Here is a 24,935-nt window from a genome sequence, read left to right as displayed (position 1 = left end):
AGGCCCGGTGCACAAATTCATGCACCAGTGGGGTCCCTCAGCTTGGCCTGCGGGATCAGGCCAAAACTGGCTCTTTGACATTCCCCAAGGGGTCCCAGATTGCAAGAGGGAGCAGGCCAGGCCAAGGGACCCCACTGGTGCATGATTGGGGCTGGGGAGGGACCCCGGGAGGGCTCCAGGGTGTGCCCGGCCCATCTCGCTCAGTCCCGATCGGCCAGACCCCAGCAGTAAGCTAACCTACTAGTCGGTGGATCTGCCCCTTGGTCAGTGCACATCATAGCAGCTGGTCGACTGTTTGCCCCTGGTGGTCAGTGCACATCATAGCGAGTGGTTGAGCGACATTAACATATCATTAGCATATTATGCTTTGGTTGGTTGAACAGACGACCAGACACTTAGCATATTAGGCTTTTATTATATAGGATAATAAAAGCATAATAGTAAATCGACCAAAGGGCCAAACAGCAGAACAACTGTCTGGATGACCCCGCTATGACACACACTGGTGCCAGGCCAGCCAAGGTGTTTGTGATGGGATTGGTTGGGGGGCCTGACATTGCCCCACGATCCCCTGCAGAGGGAGGCCCACGCCACCAGCCAGCGGGGTGATCAATCGGGGGGCTCCACAGAACTGGGGAACCGGGGATATGGGATGGTGGATGCGGGCAGCTGGGGCCAGGAGGCAGCTGGGGCTGGGAAGGCCTACCCTAGCATGAATTTTGTGCACCGGGCCTCTGGTTATAATGATAAGAATAAATAATGTTTAAGGATAAATTGTGTTTAGTCAAGTTGAAAAATGTGCCTCTTTTCCTCCAAATCTTTAAGTCCAATTAAAGTACTCCATTTCCCTGTATTTTGGTATATCTGAAAATGTCAGGAAATCCAGGCAATGTTAGCATTTGGATAATAGCAACTACACTTTGGATTATCTTGAAACCAACATGGTACACCCAGTTTCTCTCTCTTTTTTCCCCTCTTCCTTGATGTATTATATTTTGACCTCTTATTCTCCATCTCTTCTTGTTCCACATCCTACACAAGAAAAGTCTTGTTGCATTTGCCTTTCTTTTGGCTAAATTCTGCTCTCAGAATGGGATTTAAAAGGTTAACCTGCATTAACGTGCACATGACTTGGGAGGTTTCATTGAAATTCCCCTATGGGATTTAAAGAGAAAGGAATAAAATTCTAATTGCAGAATTTTAGACATAAGCAAAACTGTGCAAAAGGAATATTTTAAGACAGAATTACCTTTCCAAAAGTTCTGAAAAAAAATACCACAAATATAGTTCTTATAATAAATGTCAAGACTAACCATAGAAGCTGATGGCATAAAGCCCACGTCTTCAGATTTTTATTTCTATCTTCTTTCATTTCTATCCTCTGTAGCACTTCAAGAGTCAACTATAGTGACTAATTATGGATTTTTCTCACATTATTCCCCAAATTCAAAATCTGTCAGCCCTGGGGGAAAATAGGGAAATTAAGACACTATTTATTTACATTTCATACACTGGAAACCATTAAATGTATTTGTAACTTGGTTTCTTACACTTAAACAATCAGATATAATATTGTGTTATTGAACATCAACTTATGTAACACACCTTAATTTAATATACCTCATTTCCATGACAACAGATTTAAAAAAAATGACAGATGCTAAATATCTAACAATAATGCTAATTATGTGTGTGTGTATACATATATATCACACACAAATATTTCAATAAGTTGTTTGATGTGGACCTATGTGACAAAATCATCCAGCAGCATGAAATCTGTTTTGTATTACCCTAGTGCTAGATGAGTTTAAATAAGGGAACAATTGGTATTGGAATTCCTTTTTTAAGTCAACAAGAAATGTTTTAAGTAATTAGAGTGTGTGCAATTCTTTCCTAGATGGTTAACAGCCCTCAAGTAGTCAAGAATGAAGCTGAGAAGATAGGTGTCTCTACATTAAAAACAAAATGTTTGCCTAATCTTTCCACTTATTGTGTGATAATAGAAATCAAGAAATCCAATAATGCTAGCTGTGGGCTTTTATCTATACATTTCTCTTTGTACCAGCCCTAATATCATGAGTGACAAAAATACAAATTGTCCGGGGATAGTTAGAGCTTCTAATTAGGGAAAATGATTATGTCTTTTCAGCTCCATTCCAGAGACCTTATATTTGTTTCTCCAAACCTGGGTGTGATTTGTCTAATAATGGAATAATTGAATCATACTTAAATTTTGAGATTTCTACTGTGTCTCATGAAGATTTGGAATCTGATATTATGGGTTTTAAAGCATCTTTTGGCTAAATTAGAGATATAAAATAGAGCAATCAAGGACACAGTAGATTTATGATAATCCTCCAATCTTTTTCAAGTGAGCCAATGAAAACATAAAACCATGTCAAAATTAAAAAATACAATCTTTGGCATAATATTTCAGTAATAAAATAAATATTATTATTATCACTTATTCTCAAGAGTACTACATGTGTATATATATACACATATAAGCATACATATACATATTATAAAATGATTGGGAAATTAATGAAATAACAAATAAAACTAGAATCATTTTTATGATCCCACTATATATAGTCACTGTTAACAATGCAATGCATTATATTACATATTTTACATATATATATCAACACACATTGCTTAACTGTTTAGGACAGTGGTCGGCAAACTCATTAGTCAACAGAGCGGCAAACCAAGGCTTGCAAGCTGCATGTGGCTCGTGAGCCGCGGTTTGCCGACCACTGGTTTAGGATATAATGTGAAATTGAATATATATCATAATGGTGTTTACTTCTAAAGTTGGCTTCAGAGCATATATACAAACCTGAGTGCATTGCTCAAATGTGTTGTATATGATAAAATATTTTTAAAAGCGGGTGCCATTGCCACTAGTACATGAATTTGCATGTGGGATTCACTTAAAGTGCCTGGAACCAATGCTGGCACTATACTAGTAGCTCTATACTATCTGAACTGTGCATTCTTTGTTCTTTGCTGTATGTATCCCCAATGCCTAGCACACTTTTGCTAAATAGTAAGTATTTAATCAACATGTGTTCACTTGCACAGTGGGCTGGAGTTCACCAACTCAAACTCTTTCCATCCAGAATTTTTCTGTCCTTCCCCTTAACCACAATTTAGCACAGGTCCGTGTGCCAAACAAGGAGGATTATACAATCATCTGATCTTTCTGTTTAGCAGAAACGTTAACAATCTCCATGCGATAGTCTCTCCTGTGTTCTCTGAAGGAAAACAATCTTCTTTATGTTTCCTGAGGAAAGGAAACTCAGTCTTTTCGGTCTCATCCACTGTCATGGTCAGGAGCATCTTCTTCTTGGACTAGGAAGAGTCTAATGTCCCCAGAATCTCTCAGGAGGTTAGGAGGGCATGAAGAAGTTGAAAATAACTGAAAAGACTTGCTTATGGTTAATATGCTCAAACAGGTTTGTAGGCTTTTGTGTCTGGAATTCAGCTTACCTGACCCACTTTGGAAGCAGCAGCCGGAAAGGGCTCTTTCTCACCTGAATGCCTCGCAGAGCAAGCCATCAACCCTCCAGGAAGTGTCTAGTCCAAGGGTCTGAATTAGAGGCACCTCCCCAGAGAAGATCAAAAGTGATGCTCCACCAACACAGAGACACTGAGAAATGGTTGAATGTGTTCTAAATTAAACTGCCCTGGTGGTGAGCAGAGATCTGCCAAAATCTTTCAATTAATCACTTTTACCTTCAGGGCAAAGTTAGGCCTGAGAGTATTTCAATAGGTTTTTATTGGAACAGGGTTATTTCAGATATTAGACTATGTTGCACAAAGTAAAAATAATGTTATTTTTAAGTTGCTACTCTTGTTAAATAAAAGTTGGCAGGCATTCTTGGGGTCTGTATTGTGTCTGTGTATTTGTGTGTGTGTGTGTGTGTGTGTGTGTGTGTGTGTGGCTTTCTCCAGGGCATTAAGCCTCACTGATTCGAAAAGTGAACAGCCATGAATTAGTTGGTAAGTATATTCATATAATTATTTTCATTAATAATATGTCATAAATAGTAGAAGAAAGGTTTTGTGTAATTCTCTGCAATACAATCGAGATATTTTTTCCTACATCTTCAGCACTAAGTTAATTAGAATCACCTGCATTTCCTTGGGTGGACACCAAATGGATTGCAAACAAAAACAGATTAAAATAGCTGCTGGAGCTCATGGCATACAGATGACAAGATGCACAAAAAGGACAGCGAGGCACTGAAAATGTTCACTTTTCAAACAATTCAGAGGAAATTTAGCTCTTGCAACTTCTCTGTAAAAGCTGCTTGTAAGTGTTTTGCTGAAAGGCTAGAATAGCTTTGTTTCTGATCCCTTGATGAGTGAGAGAAATGTTTAAGAAAGATCACTTTACAGAGAGATTCGGGCTGAAATGCGATGACTGTGATTCAAGCCAAGCCAAAAATTACAGTTCAGAATGAAAGGGGAGGTACGTGGTTTGGGAATCCATTTTCCCACATTCCTGAATCTCAATCATCCCAGCCAATGTTTTAAAAAAAGTCCAATGGAAAACAATGAGGTCACTTTGTTTAGATATTTTTTAAAATAGGTATGGAGGGATTGGGAAGAATGAGAGCAAATATATCAATATTAAATCAATGTCTATAGTCATGTATGATGGGATCAAAGGCTCACATTTGTGTAACTATTAGGACTTCATCACAAAAGGGGCCATTTTTCAGTGTTTTCTTCTTGTTTATGTATGCAAGCCTTTTCTTTCATGTCTTTAACTTATGAAAGCGTTTGTTGCTAAAATTTTTAAAAGAAAAATGTGTACCTGGGCATAGTCCACAGATTACTCCTTCCCAGGTTCCAAGCTTTCCTTAGGAATCGCATCTTCAAATTATGCTGACATGTTTGCTTAAAAACTACCAGATGATAATGGCTGAGAAATTCCACTATTTATTCTTCCTCCTCATATTTATTTTAAAGAAACACTCTGAGCAAGTCACACGACCAAAAGAGTGATTTATTTACATCAGCATAATCACAGCATAACAACAATGAAACTCACACATCAAAGACTGTCAGAGAACGATATGAGATGAACCAAACACAACCTCCAACTTCAATATCTTCCAGACACATGAAGTTTTCCTTGAAGACAAGAACTCTCACTTAGTAATCACAATCATTGGCCAATATTGGTTTTCAAGACTAAGATTTTTAAAAAGAAGAAACATGTAAGAGAATTTATCAAAGACTATTTCCAGATACATTGGTTCCCATGTTCCAGAAATCATTTCAGTTGATTATCATTAGTCTTATCAAATCGAGGGTATTAGGTGTCCTGTGAAATTTCACAGGCAAACTGAAGGTCTTTCTGAGATGCTTTTTTACTTTGAGATATTTCCTAAGCCTGGTATAATTCTATGAATATTTGTCTACCATCCTACAGGCTTTCTCCTGTTAGGCCTCAAATTCCTAGTTGAATTTAGACAGATATGTAAGAATTAATGAATAAGAAATGAGGAACCAAAACATGGGACAACATCCTTAGAGTGTCATTTCATTTTACCCAGGCATTAAGCAGCATATACAAATGGCTCTCCTCTATATCACTAGCCATGTTGTAGCTTGTTTTTCTTTTGTCTTTTACCTTAGTTGCCTATCATTTAGTAATCCCTAAGTTAGAAGACATGATTTTAAAGGCAATTAATCCAGTAATAAGTCTGAGTGGCATACAACTAGTATTAAATGTATGGAAGTTATATATGAAAATAAGCTTGACACATAAAAGAATCATAGCAAATGGAAACTAGGATCTAGTCCTCAGTAGCGATTTGAATTTTCACAGGACTTTTTATACACTACTCTCTATGTTTCTGGACTCTAATGGTAGGGATAAGTATCTCTATACTTGAAATTTATGAAATATTAAGGCAAGAACTAAGTATAACTATAAGGAGGAAATTTTTAAAAAATGAGGAATGACTGTGCATATTGAGGACAGATGGTTTTTGTGTTCCTGGTAACATTTAAAGAATCCAGTGTGATGTGCCTCTAATTATTAAAGTGGCCAATATCCCACTTAGAAAGAATTGGAGATATGGGAAACTAATGCAATAAATGGTTTTCCAAAATGTTTTCAACAATATAACTCTACACAAGAATATTTAATAATAGTTAAAAACAATATAGCCAGCCTTTCCCCCTATACACAATGCCCAACTACTATTGTCATATATCTTTTCAAGGCATGGGTGGTACAAGACAGAATCACTAAGAATATAACCAGTAATGTACTTAACACTCAGGATATTTTGTCCTTTCTGCTTCCAATTTTAAGTTTGTCTCCTCAGGTTCCCAAAAAGGACAAGGCTGGTTGAAAGGTCAGGACCTGGCAGAATAGAAAATATGAGATAGACAAATGATAGATAGATAGATAGATAGATAGATAGATAGATAGATAGATAATTTTTTATCCTCATCTGAGGATATTTTTCCATTGACTTTTTTTAGAGTGTAAGGGAAGGAGGGAGAGGGGGAGAGAGAGAGAGAAAGACAGAGAGAGAGAGAAAGACAGAGAGAGAGAGAAACATCGATGTGGGAAAGACACATTGACTGGCTGCCTCCTGTAGGTGCTCTGACAGGTACATGCCTTTGATCAGGAATTAAACCCGAGAACCTTCTGGCTGTGGATCAAGACTCTAACCACTGAGAAAAACTGGCCAGGACTAGACAAAAATTTTAACTGGAAGTCTTATCAATTGTATTTTCTAGTATAACAGCTTAAACCATTTGGGGGAGGGGGTTTGATAATGTTCTTAACCACCCAAATTTTCAATAAAAAGTCCTTGATAAAACCAACATCCCTCCTTCTGATTCAAGATTCTCTGTTTGATACTGTATACATATATATATATATATATATATATATATATATATATATATATATATATATATATTTTAATTCTCATCTGAGGACATATTTTTAATTGATCTTAGAGAGAAAGGAAGGGGGAGAGAGAGAAATATTGATATGAGAGAAACATCCATCTGTTATCTCCCATACTCACCCCAACTGGACATTGAACCTGCATCCTAGGCATATGCCCTGACTTGGAATCAAACCCGCATCCTTTTTGTGTATAGGACAATGCCCCAACAAACTGAGCTGCCCAACCAGGGCGAGTGTTTGATGCCATTTTGTCCTTAGTCCCTTTGTGCTCTTTCTATTTTAGGGTACTTATTTAAATCTGGACTTTGCCCCTATCTAGAACACTGGCTATACAAAAATATAAAATAATGGTTTATTTATTGGCATCACATATTCTAAGCAGTTTTCTCAGAAATAAAATTTAAAAAACACCCTTCTCTTAGTGACCACTTTTCAGTCTTAACATTTTAAAGTAAACTTTTAGCAACAAACACTTGTCACTTCCTTACCTTATGAGGATAAAATTTTTCTTTTCTGTATGAATCTATGATAACATATCTAGAAAAATATCTAGATGATGAAAAATATTTAATTCACGAATAAGTAATCAAAAGTGGACTGTTACCCAAATCAAACAAACTAATGAAAAGAGTGAGGAAAATTGAAGATAAGTATCATTATGACATCATTTTTAAAAGAAAAAGAAAAATGTGTTGCCACAATTATCTCTATGAAACAAGAATTTATAGCAGAGACACAAGGATGGTAGGACAAACTATCAAGTTGAGATGAAAACTATAAAGAAAGAGCAATTGAAACAAATGAAAGAAAAATATATCAATCTCAGTAATAAAAGGAACATTGGAAAAAGCATAAATTACAATAGGAACTTCTGTAAACACAGAAAGGAATAGGAATGAGAAAATGAGGGGTACACTGATCCTTAACCCTGAATTAACATTCTCCCAACATTAGAATTGGAGACATATAATTAGTATTTTAATATTCATAATTTAATCACAGGTCATTTATGTCCCAGGGGCCAACAAATAAAATTATTACATAGCAGTATCTTTAAAATCCAACAAAACGTTTGCATTTAGCATTAAGAAGTATATCTTAATGATAAACAATGCAGGCCTTAAATTAGTCAGACTGAGAAAAAAAATGTCTGATTCTCCTTACTCAAAAAAAAAAAAAAATTTCCAGTGAAATAATAGAAAAGATGTGCTGAAAAAAACATACAATAATGGTGCTGAAAACAGAAAAGGTGCCATCAGCAGACCAGAAATAGAAATTCCAGGAAGACAGAAAGCAGATGGGATCAAACAAGTGAAGAAATTAAAGCAGAAGAAACACCATTCCCAGACACCGTAATTAGGCACAGTTCTTTCCGGGGATGTCCTAGAGAATATCAAAATTTGGAGTTAACGAATAAAAAAGAGCAGAAATTGGCAAGTGGATGATAAAAGAAAGTAATTTACTAAATATTGGCTCTAACATCTGGGAGAGTTGGGTGCTTCTTCATTTATCCTGCACCAAGGAAGCACCTGCAGCAGCGGCTGGAGCCTGAGCGCAAGTTTCACAAAGACTGAGGAGAGGATGGATGCTGGCATTTGAGGAGGAAGGTGGTAGAGAATGAGGCATCTCAGGTCCTCTACAACAGACCCTGTGTAAGAGAGCTTTGCCTTAGAGCAAAATAGTTAAAGTATTCCATATCCCAACTAATGTCCTCCTTACTTTGGTAACAGAAGAACCTCTAACCTACTGACTACTCACCACCATTCATTCTATAGGAGCCTTTCATTCAGCCTATCCACTTAATACTGAAGCCAGTTAAGGGGTGTGAGAGAAGAGAGATGTGTTCAAATGCAGAAATACTCATGACTATTATTTATCCTAATTAATTTTCAATCATATGTGTAATTTGATATTTGAACTATAGTCATTCTAAAGAAGTTCTAGATGTAGAGAAAAGAGAGACAATAGAGGGAAGGATAAGAAAATGTTTTCTGCCCTAGCCAGTTTGGTTGAGTGAATAGAGCGTTGGCATCCAGACTGAAGGATCCTGGGTTCAATTCCAGTCAAGGGCACATGCCTGAGTTGTGGACTCCGTCCCCAGTGTGGGGCATGCAAGAGGAAACCCATCAATGATTCTCATCATTTATGTTTCTATCTCTCTCTCCCTCTCCCTTCCTCTCTGAAATTAATAAACATATATATGTGTATGTGTGTGTGTGTATATATATATATATACTAGAGGCCCAGTGAATGAAATTCGTGCATGGGGGGGGGAGGGGTCCCCAACCCCTCAGCCCAGCCTGCACCCTCTCCAATCCGGGACCCCTCGGGGGATGTCCGACTGTCCCTTGGATCGGGCCTAAACTGGCAGTCGGACATCCCTCTCACAATCCTGGACCACTGACTCCTAATAGTTCACCTGCTTGATGGCCTAATCGCCCCTAACTGCCCCCCCTGCTGGCCTGGTTACTCCTAACTGCCCCCCCCCCGCCGGCCTGGTCACCCTTACTGCAGCCCCTGCTGACCTGGTTGCCCCCAAACTGCCCCCCTCTGCCAACCTGGTCGCCCCTAACTGCCCCCCCCACCAGCCTGGTTACCCCTTACTGCCCCCCTGCTGGCCTGGTTGCCCCCAACTGCCCCCCTCTGCTGGCCTGGTTGACCCTAACTGCCCCCCCTGCTGGTATGATTGCCCTCAACTGTCCCCCTGCTGGCCTGGTCACCCCTAATTGCCCCCCCTGCTGGCCTGGTTGCTCCTTACACACACACACACACACACACACACACACACACACACACACACACATCCCTGCTGGCCTGGTCGCCCCACACAGCCTGCTTGTTTAGTCGTTTTGTCATCCCTCACTAACCTCCCTGCCAGCCTGGTCAAAGGCAGCCATATTGTGAGGGTGTGATGGTCAATTTGCATATTACCTCTTTATTATATAGGATATAATGTTTTCTGGTTGAAAGAGGCAAGACATGGTGTATCTGAGTGAAATTTTACTTCCACAAGTTTAAAGAGAAAATATTTTTTATTTTTTTAATCCTCTGAGGCAAAGCAATTTACCTACAAACCATCAAGAATCAATTTGATATCAGACCTAATAGCAGCAGTGCTAAAAGATAATGGAACATTATTTTTCAAAATTAGCAAAGTAAAAGATTATGAAACTCAAATAAATATTCAAATCAGCAATTAATTATGAAGCAACAGAAAAGAGTCATTTAGATGGAAGAGTAAGTAAAACTTACTAATTATATAATTTTAAAAAAAGAACACAAAAGTAAATTCATAAAAGAGTAACAGTGGAATATAAGGAACAGTAGTTGACTCTGAGCTAGAACCTCACTGTCCAATATGGTAGTCATAAGCCACATGTGGTTGTTATTTAAAATTAAATAAAAGAAAAATTTAGTTACTCAGTTCCATTAACCACATTTCAAGTGCTCAGCAGCCAGCCATATGTGACCAATGACTACTGGCTTGGATAGTTAATATATAGAAAATATTTATCATCACAGAAAGTCCTATTGGATAGCACTTAAATTGAAAATATAAGAAACCTAGAGAGGGTGAAGAAGAGGACATATTAAACCTTGACTTTTGGAAGATCTCTGTGAAACAAAAATTTAATGTTGACTTCAATCTCACTTCTTTAAAAAAATTGTGACTCATATTAATCCATAGATAAGTCATAAAATATTTTTAAAGGATAAGGTAAAATATTCTAAATTTGAGATTACAAGTAACAATAACAAAGAATAAAATTGGAAGTGATGAGGAAGAGGACAAGGGGAAGGAAGAGTAAATGTACCAAGTTCCTTATTTTTTAATAGCAACAGGTAATTTGATATATTAAAAAATAGAAATAGACAAATGTAACTAATAATACCAAGAGAAAGAGGGTATATGGATAAGGGGTAGTAACTATCACTAAACTCTTTTCTGATAAGGAGTCAATAAATACCATTCAAAGTTAATAAATTAATAAGGAGAAAATTGACATTAACATAAAATCAGTAACAACAAAAGGAATTAAAGCAGAACTGTTAACAAAGAGTATCCTTGAACAACAGGTTAGAGTAGGTACTTAATTTTCATTGTATAGTCTTTTGTGTGGTTTAATTTTCACTTTTACCAAGGAAGTACATTGCCTTTATGGTAAAAAAAAATCTGCTTAAAATATTTTTATTATAAAGTCATAAGGTTTTATACAGAATAAAATTAATCTTGTTTGAAAATCAGAATTGTGAAGTATTTCTGAAGGTAATCATTCTTGAAGGCTAAGCATCTAACAAGAAATTAGTAATAGTTAAGTAAAGTCAGCAATAGATGCAGCATAGACACCAGCCATTGCCACAGAGTAGAAATGAAATTTAGAAAGAGATTCAAACAGTATCCTGTACTCTCGGTCATTGAACTTAAAGTGTGTGAAGAGTTAAGTTAGCCATAAGAGAAGGAAATTTGTGCCATTCAGAATGGTACAAAATCTCCCCTTATATTGAGCTCTAAATCCAAGCAGGACCTTCAGAAAGACTGGAAAGAAATGTGTAGCAGTCTTTGGGGGCAGTCTGGGTGTTCCTGCACTCACTAGTTCTTGCCAGAGGGAAAGGAGAAGACCAAAGTATTGCGAGAATGACTGTTCTTGCAGTAGCCCTGGCCTCCTGGGAATTGGGAAGTGCCATAAATCTCAAGAGTGGGACTGTTTGTGCAAATTTCCCAGCCCACATTTCAGACTCCAGAGGTTCAGATGCATTTTTTTTTAATGTTCCAGAAAAACAAGCAGGCTTTGGGGACACACCTCTCAACCAGACTCAAACTCCACATCTTGGTGATTTATCCATCCTTCAAGCTACCAAGAATGTTACCTATTTTTAACAGGCTCATCTGCATTGTTAAAAACTGCCCTTATGTTGGCAGATAAGCCAGTCAACTCTGAAAACAGTGATGGTCTCTTAGATTTCTTTCTGGAAAGTGTCTTAAATTTATGGTGGGAATTACTCATGACAGCTGCATTCTTTCCATTGGGTTTAGACCACCATTTGGTCTAATCACTCCTAATTGTGTGTCTATTGTAGTCCACACTTCCTCAAAAGTAAAAGAGCGAAAAGACTTTTGAAAATCCGCTAAAGCAATACCTGGTGATTCCTGTCAATGGTAAACACTATTTTGAAACTTAAGAAGGTCAGCTGATGACGAACAAAATCCACATTTGGGTGAATGTGGATTTCTTCAGAGATTTTTCACCACTGCCGTTAATGCTAGTCTGATTTTTTTTTTTAATGTAAAATGACTTAGTTTCATCGTGTTCCCAAAATATTTTTAGCATAACAGGCAACATTCCTGTCAGCATTCACAGTCATGGTATTTTCTTGAAAGAAGTACCTCTCAAAGTAATTTTCCTCCAAACACCACCAAAGTACAACATGGATACCTTAAAGACGTTGCTCATTTAAAAATCATAAGAGGTCTAATTATATTTCCAAAATAAGTAGTTTCCAATCCAGCAAGGATAATGTGGTCATGAAAAGGATGTCCAAATCCACCAATTTACATTGGTTTGGTTTGGCATAACTTTTAAAGTTCTTGGAGCAAAAAAGAGGATGGCACATGAATCATTGCAATTTGGGGAATATTCCCAGGACTTTGGGTTTGCCATTCTGTGAACCATTCAGGGGAAAGCTAATCAACTTCAAGACTGCCCCTATATAATTTATAACTGCTAAAATTCACTGATATGTTCCAGATTATTTTGCAAAATGTAATACACTCCTTTTTAATATGTACTTTGTCATTTTCACTCTATTTATGTAATTTAAAAAGTATGATAGCAGGGGAGCATGAGCCATTTAAAGCAGGAGCTACTAATGTCAGAGATTGTTATCCCTCACAAGATAAATAGTATGGATATCTCTGAGTCTGAAGGGCTTGGAAGTTGTGTCAAGTTAGACTTAAATTGCATCCAATATGGTTTGCTTTACTCCCTTTTACTTTCTGGTTTTTATGTTAAGCCACAAAGCACTTTCTCTGCTGTGACTTAGTTCTATGACCACAGTGGTGGCACTGGTCTGAGTTACCCTCCCTTTCGTCATTCCCAGCCCTCCCTCCTTTTATCCCAAAAGAAAAGTGGGTTATTAATTTAGGATGAGGCTGCTTTGTTTAAACAGTATAATGCTTTTCAATTGCTCATACATAATATATCTAACATACTGCTCTTTCAAATGTTTTTGATTACTGAACTTAAAAACAAAAACTAAAAAAAACAAACAAAAAAAAACCTTCCACTGAAATTTATGGTAAACCAAGGGGGTACTTCTTATGTTATAAATTTAAATTTATACTGAAGAATTTCAGAAATTGAAATTTAGTTTATAACTTTAGATAACATATGCATATGCATTTCAATAACATAAAATAATATTAAAAAAGGAAGAGTCCTAGCTTCAAAATACAAATGCACTTAATTTTGTATCTCCTATGAAGGAAGATGAATATTAAAGTGAGGTTTAAGAAGGGTCCTATTTACAATAAGAATATGTTGGAATTCAAGTAATTGTATTTACTATTAACCTCTGCTAAGTGTCCAACTAATTAAGGAAACAAACATTATTTATAAAAATATGTATAGTAATTTTTCTCATTTTTATTGTAGATGTTGAAATCTCATCTTTAAGCATTATTTTAAGTAGGGCTAATTTGACTAATTCTTTAGAAACCAGGATTCTTATTTGGAGAATGTAGATCTATATATTCCATTGATGTTTTTATTTTCTAAAATATTCTGTTACTCAAATTCCTTCCGAGTAACTGATAATTCGTGGAAAAAAAAAAAACAGGACCACTTTTTTTTTGGCCAAACTTTGTTTGTATTGGCAAGCCAGATGACAGTATTCACTATTTGTGGTTCTGAATGGCTCTTGACTACTTCCAAATTCAAAACCATTACCAAAATCGCTGAACTTGCCATCATGACCATTTTTCCATAGACAATATGAAGCCTCTAAAGGTGAACTTAGGGAATTTCAAAATACTTTCCTTAACGACTACATGTTCAGAAAAATCAAGCATACTCCCAGCAGGGAAAACTTTGAAAGGGACACACTTACTTGAACGCTAAGTTTTAATATTTTTAAAATATATTACATTACTTAAAATTTATATTTAAAACTAAGTACCAAATACTACCTATGACAAAGCAATAAAGAAATTGTTAATAAATTATAAAGTTCTGAGTCATTGTGCATAAATTGAAGACCAGCATAGTTCTATACCAAGACTAGGAATCAAATATTAGAAAAATTTTAATTAAGATAATTGTCACATTTAAGTTGTCAAATGTACAGTATACCTAAAAGCAAACATACTGGAGTACCTTTGATTAATGGAACTATTCTGTGCATCAGGAAAGAAGAATGTATTGGTTTTTATTATGGACTAGAGGCCCGGTGCACGAAATTCGTGCACGGGGGTGTGTTTCCCTCAGCCCAGCCTGCACCCTCTCCAATCTGGGACCCCTCAAGGGATGTCCGACTGCCCGTTTAGGCCCGATCCTAGTGGGATCGGGCCTAAACGGGCAGTCGGACATCCCTCTCACAATCCAGGACAGCTGGCTCCCAACTGCTCACCTGCCTGCCTTCCGGATTGCCCCTAACCGCTTCTGCCTGCCAGCCTGATCACCCCCTAACCACTCCCCTGCCAGCCTGTTTTCCCCTAACTTCCCTCCCCTACCAGCCTGTTTGCCCCTAACTGCCCTCCCCTGCAGGCCTTGTTGCCCCCAACTTCCCTCCTCTGCTGGCTTGGTCACCCCTAATTGCCCTCCCCTGCAGGCCTGGTTCCTCCCAACTGCCCTCCCCTGCTGGCCATCTTGTGGTGGCCATCTTGTGTCCACATGGGGGCAGGATCTTTGACCACATGGGGGCAGCCATCTTGTGTGTTGGAGTGATGGTCAATCTGCATATTACTCTTTTATTAGATAGGATAGAGGCCTGGTGCACAGGTGGTGGCCAGCTGGTTTGCCCTGAAGGGTGTCCCGGATCAGGGTGGGGGTTCCCTTGGGGCATGGGGTGTCCTGGGCGAGGCGCCCGCGGTGGTTTGCAGGCCGGCCATGCCCCCTGGCGACCCAAGCGGAGGCCCTGGTATCTGGGTTTTATTTATCTTCTACAATTGAAACTTTGTAGCCTGGAGCAGAGCCAAGCCTTCTACTTGCTCCATGGCGGCAGCCATTTCTATTGGGATTTATGTATCTTCTATAATTGAAACTTTGTAGCCTTAAGCAGAGGCCTGGGCCAGCCAGGCCTGCGGAAAGCTTGGCTTCCTCCATCGCCATGGGCAACCCTAGCCTCCTGCTCTTTCCAGCTCCGTGGCTGTCACCATTTCTGTTGGGTTTATGTATCTTCTATCATTGAAACTTTGTAGCCTTGAGTGGAGGCCTAGGCCGGCAAGGGCAGGCAGAAAGCTTGGCTTCCTCCATTGCCGGGGAAACCCAAGCCTCCCTCCTGCTCTCTGTGGCCTTAGCCATCTTGTTGGCTTTATTTGCATATTCGCTCCTGATTGGCTGGTGGGTGTGGCTGGTGGGCGTGGCTTGTGGTGTAGCAGAGTGAGGGTTAATTTGCATATTACTCTTTTATTAGATAGGATATGTCTTAAACACTTTCAATACACACAAATAGGTGTCCAAATTTATTCTAATTCCTCACATATTCACAGTTCTCAGGAAAGGACAGACTTGGTAACTTATTATTAGATCATTCTAGAACTACAAAAATCACACCAATTAGCCCAGCTGGTGTTGCTCAGTGGTTGAGCATCTACCTATGAACCAGGAGATCATGGTTTGATTCCCAGTCAGGGCACATGCCCAGGTTGTGGCTCAATCCCCAGTGTGGGACATGCAGGAGACAGCCAATCAATGATTGTCTCTTATCATTGATGTTTCTATCTCTCTCTCCCTTTCCCTTTCTCTTTGAAATCAATAACAATATATATATTTTAAATCACACCAACTAATACATTTGCTACTAGCTATTCAATTTTAATGACATTATCCCAAGTTATTCCATACTTTATTACTTGGAAGGGTAAGCACCCTTGTGAGGATGATTAGGTGGGGCATAAGAACATTTAAGGCATGGTGAACATACTTTGTGTGATACTATCATGGTGGATACATGTCATTATGCATCTGTTCGAAACCATAGAATGTACAGCAAGATTGAATCCTAATGTAAACAGGGGACTTGAATGATTATGATGTATCAATGTAGGATCGCCAGTTGTAATAAGTGTGCTACTCTGGTGGAAGAATGTTGATATGGGAGAGGCTATGTTTGTGTGGGGGCAGAGGAAATCTCTGTACCTCCCTGTTGATTTTGCTATAAACCTAAAACTGCCCTAAAAAGGTAAAGTCTTATAAAAATAATGAGTGATTAACAAGTAATAATACTAACTAAAATAAAAATAATGAATATTTTTGTTTTGAATTATGCTGTTAATACCAGTATTACATATCATGTGATTCTACCCTAACCCGCTGATGAAATACTTTGTACAATGACAGACATTTCCTACGATAAATTTTGTAAAAAAAAAAAAAAAGCCATGTTAAATTAATAAAAAAGCTCATTTTATGTCAGCCGAGCTTTATAGAGCCTTTATTCTGCTACACTATCACAATAATTTCTACCAATGCATTTAATACTACAATAGCGGATTACAGTGTTCAACCATGGTGCTGTGCCACCTTAGACAAACTGCTGAGTCTGTGACCTCTGCATTGCTGGCATTCTCGCCCAGGCCTCTCCCAAGGGCACAGATACATCAGAGAATATATACTTTTGGCATTAAAATTATATTATCAGCATTTTTAGGGATAATGATAGTGTTTGAATGTGTTTCTCTTTTAATTTTCCTTTTTCTTCATCATTTTGATGACCTGGTGTTAGAAATCACTAGCTGCTGTAATAGATGTGTGGAAAACAAGTGGTTGGTCATCTAAAGCCACTGCCAGCATACGTTATTTTGAATTATAGATGACCAGTTTTAAAATAATCTGGAACAAATGTTACCATTTTGTCAAGGATTTGTTTTAATTTTTTTTTCTCCCATATCAGAGCACCCCTTACCTGTAATGCACTAGAAATGTCTAAGTAATTATACATCTGGAATAAAAATTTTATACTGCAGTTTGAAATAACCAGGTCAATGCATGTCATGCTGTTGTGGCACTGAAAAATGAGAATGGACTAGAACAGGATAGGACAGGACAGGGTAGGGTAGTGTAGGATAGGACAGGATAGGATAGAAACTGGAGGGAGGGGAGAGAGATTGATAAGAGAAAAAGGGAGACAAGAGGAGAAAAGGAGAGAGAGAGGAAAGGAAGGAAGGAAGGAAGGAAGGGAGGGAGGGAGGGAGGAAGGAAGGAAGGAAGGAAGGAAGGAAGGAAGGAAGGAAGGAAGGAAGGAAGGAAGGAAGGAAGGAAGGAAAAACTAAGACTTCACAAATGCCTTTGGTTATTCTATCTTTCCAACAAGGGATGATAATACATCATGAAGGTTCTTATTCCCTGCCCCCCGCCCCGTCAATTTTATGCCTATGCCTATATTTTCCTTGGGAATGAATCTGAATCATACTGTGAAATGCCATGCTACCTACTGCTTCAGTGCTTCAACTAGATTCAAGTTTGTTGATCATTAACTGTCACTGAAGTTCATGATTAGTCTTTTGGGATTAAAATACTGAAGATTGCTTGGTTTAGGACATAGAAATATGTCTGTAAGGAATGTATTTGATTTACTACTGTCTTCCCATATTTATTATTTTTTCTTTTGCCATCTCAGTTTTCATATCAGCAAATATAAAGCATGCTTTTTTATTTTCAGGTCTAGATGTTGATGGAATATATCGAGTTAGTGGCAATCTGGCAACAATACAGAAACTAAGATTTATCGTCAACCAAGGTAAGTGATTTCTTCAGTTCAGAGATATTTTTAGTAGAGATTTTTTTCATCTCTACCAATATTTCTGATTCTGTGCTGTAGGCATTGTGAATGTATAATGATAAAAGTTTTGAAGAGAGAAAAAGAAAGTTAAAAAAGTAAACAATTGTTACCAGAGAAGCAAGAGATGCTTTACATGACATTAAATAGAATAGAGGGACCAACTAATAGTTTATGTGGAATAAATAATGAGAGGAATATGGCAAACTAAAAATGGAGAGGAGGCCCGGCTGGTGTGGCTCAGTGGTTGAGCGTTAACCTATGACCCAGGTTATGGTTCAATTCCCAGTCAGGATACATGCCCTGTTTATAGGCTTGATCCCCAGTAGGGGGCATGTAAGAAGCAGCCAATCAATGATTCTCTGTTATCATCAATGATTCTATCTTTCTCTTCCTCTCTGCAATCAATAAAAATATATATTTTAAAAATAATGGAGAAGAGAATAATAAAAGAATAAAAGCAAGAAAAATAACCTAACTTCTAAAAGTGTTACTGTCATATAACAGACACTTGATATATATTGATAAATAAATAACTGAATGATAGAAAACATAAGAGTCAAAATCATAGATGTTAGAAAAATATATATCAATGAGTAAATGGATTAAAAATTAGGAAATGCATATACCCTTAAAGAATTACAATTGAAAGCAATAATGTGATATCGTTACACAGCTATTAACAATATCTAAAATCTGATACACTGACAACTACAAATGCTGGCAAGTATGGGAGCAACAAGAACTCACATTCACTGCTGGGGAAATACAAAATGGTATAGACACTTTGAAAGATAGTTTGGCAGTTTCTTATGAAAATAAACATATTGTATTATGTTTACATGTGGTATGGACATTCTTACCATCAGACACAGCAATTGCATTCTTTGGTATTTACCCAAATGAGTACAAAACTTAGGTCCACACAAAACCTTGCAGGCACATTTTTGAAGCAACTTTATTTGTGATTCGTAAAATTTGAAAGCAACCAAGATGACCACCAATCCGTGAGTTGTTAAACAAACCATGGCATATCCATATAATGGAATATTATTCAGTGATAAAATAGAATAAGCTATCACACCATAACAAGACTTGGAAGAACCTTAAATACATATTGCTAAGTGTAAGGAACTGGTCTGAAAAGGAGACATACTAAGTTATCCTAACTGTATGGCAATCTGGAAAAGGCAAAGTTATGCACAGTAGCAGTTCAGTGGCTGCAGAAGACTCGGGGTGGGGGTGGGGAAGAGTGGAGTCGGGGAGAAGGGATGAATAGGCGAACACAGGGGCCTTGAAACCATTCTGTTTTCATATTGGAATGGTGAATACATTACATTATGTTTGTCAATACCTACATAATGCTCAACAAAAGAGTGAAATTTAATGTAAACTGTGGACTTCAGTTAATAATAAAGTATCAATATTGACTCATCAGTTGCAACCAATGTACCACACTAATGCAAGATGTTCATAATATAGAAAACCGAGATGTTTTCTGTATCAAGCTGTTGTATTACTTAATGTCTTTGCATAATCTCTTTCCTCTACTTTCAATATCCTCATGTTTTCTTTTCTATCCCACATACACAAGCTTCCTACCTGGTAAATTATTCCTTATTTTTCAAGGCCGAATTAGAAATAATTTTCTCCTGAGTTCCTATTTCACTGGGCAGTTGAATTTACTCTAGTACATACTCATGTAACTTCTAAAATTTCATTTCCTACAAGACCCAGAGATATAATCCCATCTTTTGGAGAGAATGTTATAAAATGTCCGCAGTGATTATGATTTACAAGCACTAAAATCTGAAAGTTTGGATTGAAAAAATAGGATAGTGGTTGAAATATCTGCTTCTTACACAAATCTCAATACATCTAATAAGGTAAGACCTGACTCACCCTTGAATCTTCCTCCATTAACCAGTAGTAGCCAAGGGTCTCCATAGAGGAAATGCTTAATTAACATTTATTGAATTACATGTGTGTGTTGCACAAAGAAATTGTACTACTGAGAATCATTAAACTCTCTAGCAGTTCAACTCGGGTTGAATCACCCTTTTAAGTGTTGACAGCAGTACTTTTGACCAGTGGCCACATGACTCATTTCTGAGAATCTTCACAGCTCTTGCTTGCTCACTAATGTGCACCTTTGCCTTTCACAATTACTCTCCTTCTTGGGGGGAAAATAGAACTAGATTTTACCTCATTTGCTCATATTGTCCCCATTAGACTGACCCAAAGCACCCCCTCTGTAGCTAAAAATTAGATAAAATAGCCCCAGCCTTATTTTCATTTCTGTTTATAACCAGCTAAAATTGCTTTTGCAATATATTTCATACTGAAACCATATCCTGATTGGAATTCTAGACAGCTGGGCAACACATTTCTTCTACAAAGAAGAAATCTCAAAACAGAAGCCATGGTAGAAACAAACACTAGTTGCATTTCCTGCCTTAAAAAAAAATTATGCTCAGCAGTTTGAAAAGGCAAGGAAAAAAATCTGCAGTGAACATATAAAATCTGTCCATCTTGTCTTTTGCAATCCAAACTTCAGCGTCCTTTGAGGCTGTGTAACTGCTCATGTTTCCATAAGAGTTGACAACGTAAAGCTGGACAGAGGCCTGGGTTGGTATCTGGTAGCACAGAATTGTCAGTAAACTGTCTTCCTGGTTTATAGCACTGTCAGAATGCAACACACTCAACACAAATTATTTTACATTAGGACCTTTGATACTGGTGGTTGTGTCCAAGTTGTGTTGTGGAGTTTTTTTGAATTAGATGATAAAAGAAATGTATATACCAGCCTCTCTCAAGTTTTGCCAATCAGATTATCCTTTGAATGAAATTTTTGGAGTGGACCCATAACTTTGGTACAAACAGCATACCTTCCCCTCCATCTGCATGCAACCTGGGCTCTGACAGCAGAGCTGACTTAGAAGAGAATCAGTGCTGGGGTACAAAGAGGTGGATGTGTACATCATGGCCTCCCCTCTGTGTGTGTGTGTGTGTGTGCGCGCGCACACACAATGAAATGAAGTGGCAATGTGGTGATCATTCCAAAAAAAGCATAAAGTGATATGTGAATGCAATGTATTCTTTTCTGTATTCAGAGATGGAACGTGAATAATTTTGGCATGCTCTCTTTGTTTTAACAACTTTCATCTCCTCCCTGTCCATATTCCATAATGTTTCCTTTTTAGAAGGTCTAAATATACATGTTTAAAATGAACAGGCCTTATCCACCATTAGGCCAGACAAATAAAACTGATTTGGGGGATTTTCAAGAACAGTTCAGTTGCAATTTATGTATTTCACTAACTTTCTTGAATGCTATAATCATCAGCAATTCTAAATTCACCAGTTGAATGATTCAATTTGTTTTGGTTTTCTGTTTGACTCACTAAATCGGTAGGAATTGTATACCCTTATTATACTTCCAGATCAGATGGCATACAAGTTAAATTCAAAGTGATCACTTTTGAAAAGCATTTCCTAATTATAACTGGTAATGGTGGTAAGAATAATAGTTATTATTATAAAAGTAGCTAACATTTTTCATAATTTATTATGTGGCAAGCACTGTACCAAGTGCTTTATGTATACAATTTAATTGAATCCTTTCTACCATCCCATAGAATAGGTACTATGATTGTTCCCATTTTAAAGATGTGGAAACTGAGGTTCAGTGATGTTAGATGATATCCTAAGGTCATACAGCAAGTGAGGGAGCCAGATCCCAGGTCTCTGGCTCAGAGCCTATGTGAAGACCAGCATTTTTCCTTCCTTAGCTATTGCTTACTGCCTTACTAGTATCAAAGTAGAGATCAGCCTTTCTGTGCTACACACATCTATAAGTGACTTCCTGTTTACACCTACTTTCTGGCTTGTAAGTGACAAGTGCTGTCATAGGAGTTTGGCTAAAACTGTTCAGGAAAGAGAGATGCCTAGGAAAAGATCAAGCATTGTTGTTAGGAATAAGCCTGGCACTGCTGTTCTCTGAGGGGCTTTATAAAGCCACCTACCTTTGGACCAAAAAACTGCTTTAACACGATATTCTGTTGCAGCCTTCAGGAAAGGCACCAGGATTCTCAATTTACCAGGCTGTCGGTGCATTAGCGAGCAGTGCTCTGCCCTGTTTGGTGTATTTGGTGACAGCCATCAGTGACATTCTGCTGATGCAACTCTCTCGCTCTACGAGGGCATCCCCATAGAACGCTTGTCCAGGACCTTAGATGTCAGCTTGTCATCAGCCTGTGATGCTGAGTTGTCTTCAGAATGAACTGTGACCCGATGCTTTTCTTGTGTGAGGGTACAAGGACAGGCTTCAACATGAAGGATGCTGCGTAACTGCCCTGAGAACTTTAGTCAGTGGGTCTTGGAAATCCCACCCGGCTGAATTCCCCTCTTCCTCACATCAACACTCTGGTTCAAGCTGCACATCTAGGTTTTGGCCCCAACTCTAAATTCAGTTCAGACTCTCTGTGGTATTACTTAGACATTCTCTTTCACCTTGTAAAACGGGGAGAAGATAAACCAGCATCCTTTTCAGAAAACATCAGCTATGAAGCTCTTCAGGCCCATGAGCCAATGGGAGAACCATGAGGCAGGCATGAAGGGCAGACCGGGAATTTTCTAGATGGGAGGTGCCTAGTAAACAGTAACAAATATTCCCTCTAATCATTTCTCAGACAGGGAGAAATTGCTTCTTATCAGAATTGTAGACATGTTTTCCATATATTAAAAAAAAGGGGGAAGATTCTAGGAACACTCTAGGAATACTCTGCTCTACTTTTCACACCAGGAGGAACAAAATATCTAAATGTCATAGATCTATCTACATGGCCAAGAATCTTAATTGGGTGTGTGGGGGTTTTTATGTGTGTATGTACATATGATTGTGTGTGTTTTCAATGGAAGAAGGTTTTTTTCCCATTAATTTTCAGTCTTGCACTTTGCATATTTTTAATTTACCCAGATCTTATTGGCATATTAATCCACATTAAATATTGGCTTAAAGAGATAAATTTGCTTATTTTGGACATGCTAAGAATAAGTTGCATTGAAAATAAACTATTATAGAAACAACTTTGTATTATCAACTATATCTAAACTACTTTTATTTAGATTTATGCCACAAAGCAAAGCATTAACTTTTGTAGCTATCCCTATGCTTTTCATATTATTGAAAATTGAATAAAGAGGAAAGAAAGAATGTGAACAATTGGCAGTTTCATCGTGAAATAAGCCAGTGGATGAAACAGAAAAAGATTTGGAAAACAATTTCAAAACTTATAGTTCAGTTCTCATAAAATAGCCCTCTTATCAAGTCCAGTCATTTTTCCATTAAGTGTGTTCATATAGCCCTCTTATTATTTTAAAAATGAGGTGTTTCCTTAAGCCTACTTCACTCTCTCCATCAACCACAGCAGCAACAAAACAAACTATTTGCTCTTTATCCCATTCTGCGGGGAGGTTTTTTGGTAAGTCAAATCATGGATATTGCACCTTTCTCGCTGCCATGTGATGAGATTATCTTTTAACAATGATGTGTCTTTCCCATTAAAGCTAAAAAGATCACTTGATTGTAAAAGAGCATGACTTTAACATCGTTCTGGGCTTTGGAAACTTCCTTAGACCTCATTTTTCAGCTACATCAAGTCAGGGAGTTCAAAGACTACTGATGGCAAAACTTGTATTGCTTTCTAGCTTCTTAAGGAAATGGATTGTCATTAGTAAATAATGCTGAACATAGAGCTCAAACAAATAAGCTTTTCACATTCATACATATTTATACAGTTTTTAGTTTCTACTTAATATTCTAATAACAACTTCGTGAATATTTCTAGTCTCCAGAGTACACAAATCTGACTGCCTGTTTAAACCAAAATTATAACATATGTTTATTATAAATTGTATTTTATAATTTATTACATACCAAGCAATAGGCCTGGCCTAATGCTGTGGTGGACAATTAAAGGCAGAGACCATATAGTGGGAAGAAAGCACAGGGTAAGAATCAATGGCACTGCCTCTCTGTCTCGATTCGGACCTATTTGTGGCTCTAATAAAAACTATTTTAACAACCCCTTTGAATTGCAGACTCTTCATTTCTAAAATGGGAATGATAATGAAAATGTGAGGACTTTAAAAATTCTGAGTCAACCCAGTGACTTTAATTAATATTTAGTTAAAATCAGATCAGTATTACTTAGTTTTCTCAATCTAAACATGACACTTAATATTAATAATCAAGTATGGTTTCTGACTTCCACATGACTGAATTTTCTTTGATGATATTAAGATTCTTTTTTAGGATGAAAGACCAACTACAGGAAAGCTTTGGAGACTCTCTGTTATCCAGTGATTCATCTCATTACCAGCCAAACTCATAGGACTTCTGGGTTCCTGGACACAAAAAGAAATTTAGTTTTATGTTATCAATAGGCTTTTGGGGGACTCCATATTCCAAAAGAATAGCTCCATGATCATTGAAGAGAGCAAATGAAATCCACTGAAATTTTAAGCCCTAATCAGTTGTGGCTTTTCCATGTAGATTTGGCCAGAAGTTAAATAAGCTAGAGTTATGCAATTGATTGATTTTTATAACTTTCCTTGGGGGTTGACAGTTGAAGGAAAGTTATAAAAATCCATCATCATCATCCATCAGAATTAATGAGTAGTTACTAAAAATTTTGGGATAACACACCAAACTTACTTCTGCTCTATGTTCTATACAGCACTGGCTCCCAACCCTGACTGCATTTCAGAATTGTATTGGTTATCTACTGCTGCATAACAATGTAATCACAGACTTAGCTGTTTATAGAGACACACTTATTATCTCCCAGTTTTTCTGGGTCAGAAGTCTGGGAACGGATGGCTGAATCCTCTATAAGGCTACAATCAAAGTGTTGGTCAAGGGTGGGTTCTCATCTGGCGGCTCGACGGGGGACATGCTCACATGATTGTTGGCAGGATTTAG

General features: G+C 37.7%; 1 protein-coding gene across 2 annotated transcripts in view; it reads left to right on the top strand.

Moving 5' to 3' along the window:
• Window positions 1-24,935, top strand: part of ARHGAP15 (Rho GTPase activating protein 15) — a 691,399-nt gene that overhangs the window by 457,562 nt on the left and 208,902 nt on the right. For both annotated transcript variants that reach the window (XM_080670353.1, XM_080670352.1), the window contains one exon: window positions 17,834-17,911. In XM_080670353.1, coding sequence (XP_080526479.1) covers window positions 17,834-17,911 — 78 coding nt within the window. The remainder of the gene's footprint in view (window positions 1-17,833; window positions 17,912-24,935) is intronic.

The sequence above is a fragment of the Plecotus auritus genome (assembly GCF_963455305.1).
Source record: "Plecotus auritus genome assembly, chromosome: 5".
NCBI classification, from domain to species: domain Eukaryota; kingdom Metazoa; phylum Chordata; class Mammalia; order Chiroptera; family Vespertilionidae; genus Plecotus; species Plecotus auritus.
This window is presented reverse-complemented; position numbering and strand designations above follow the sequence as displayed.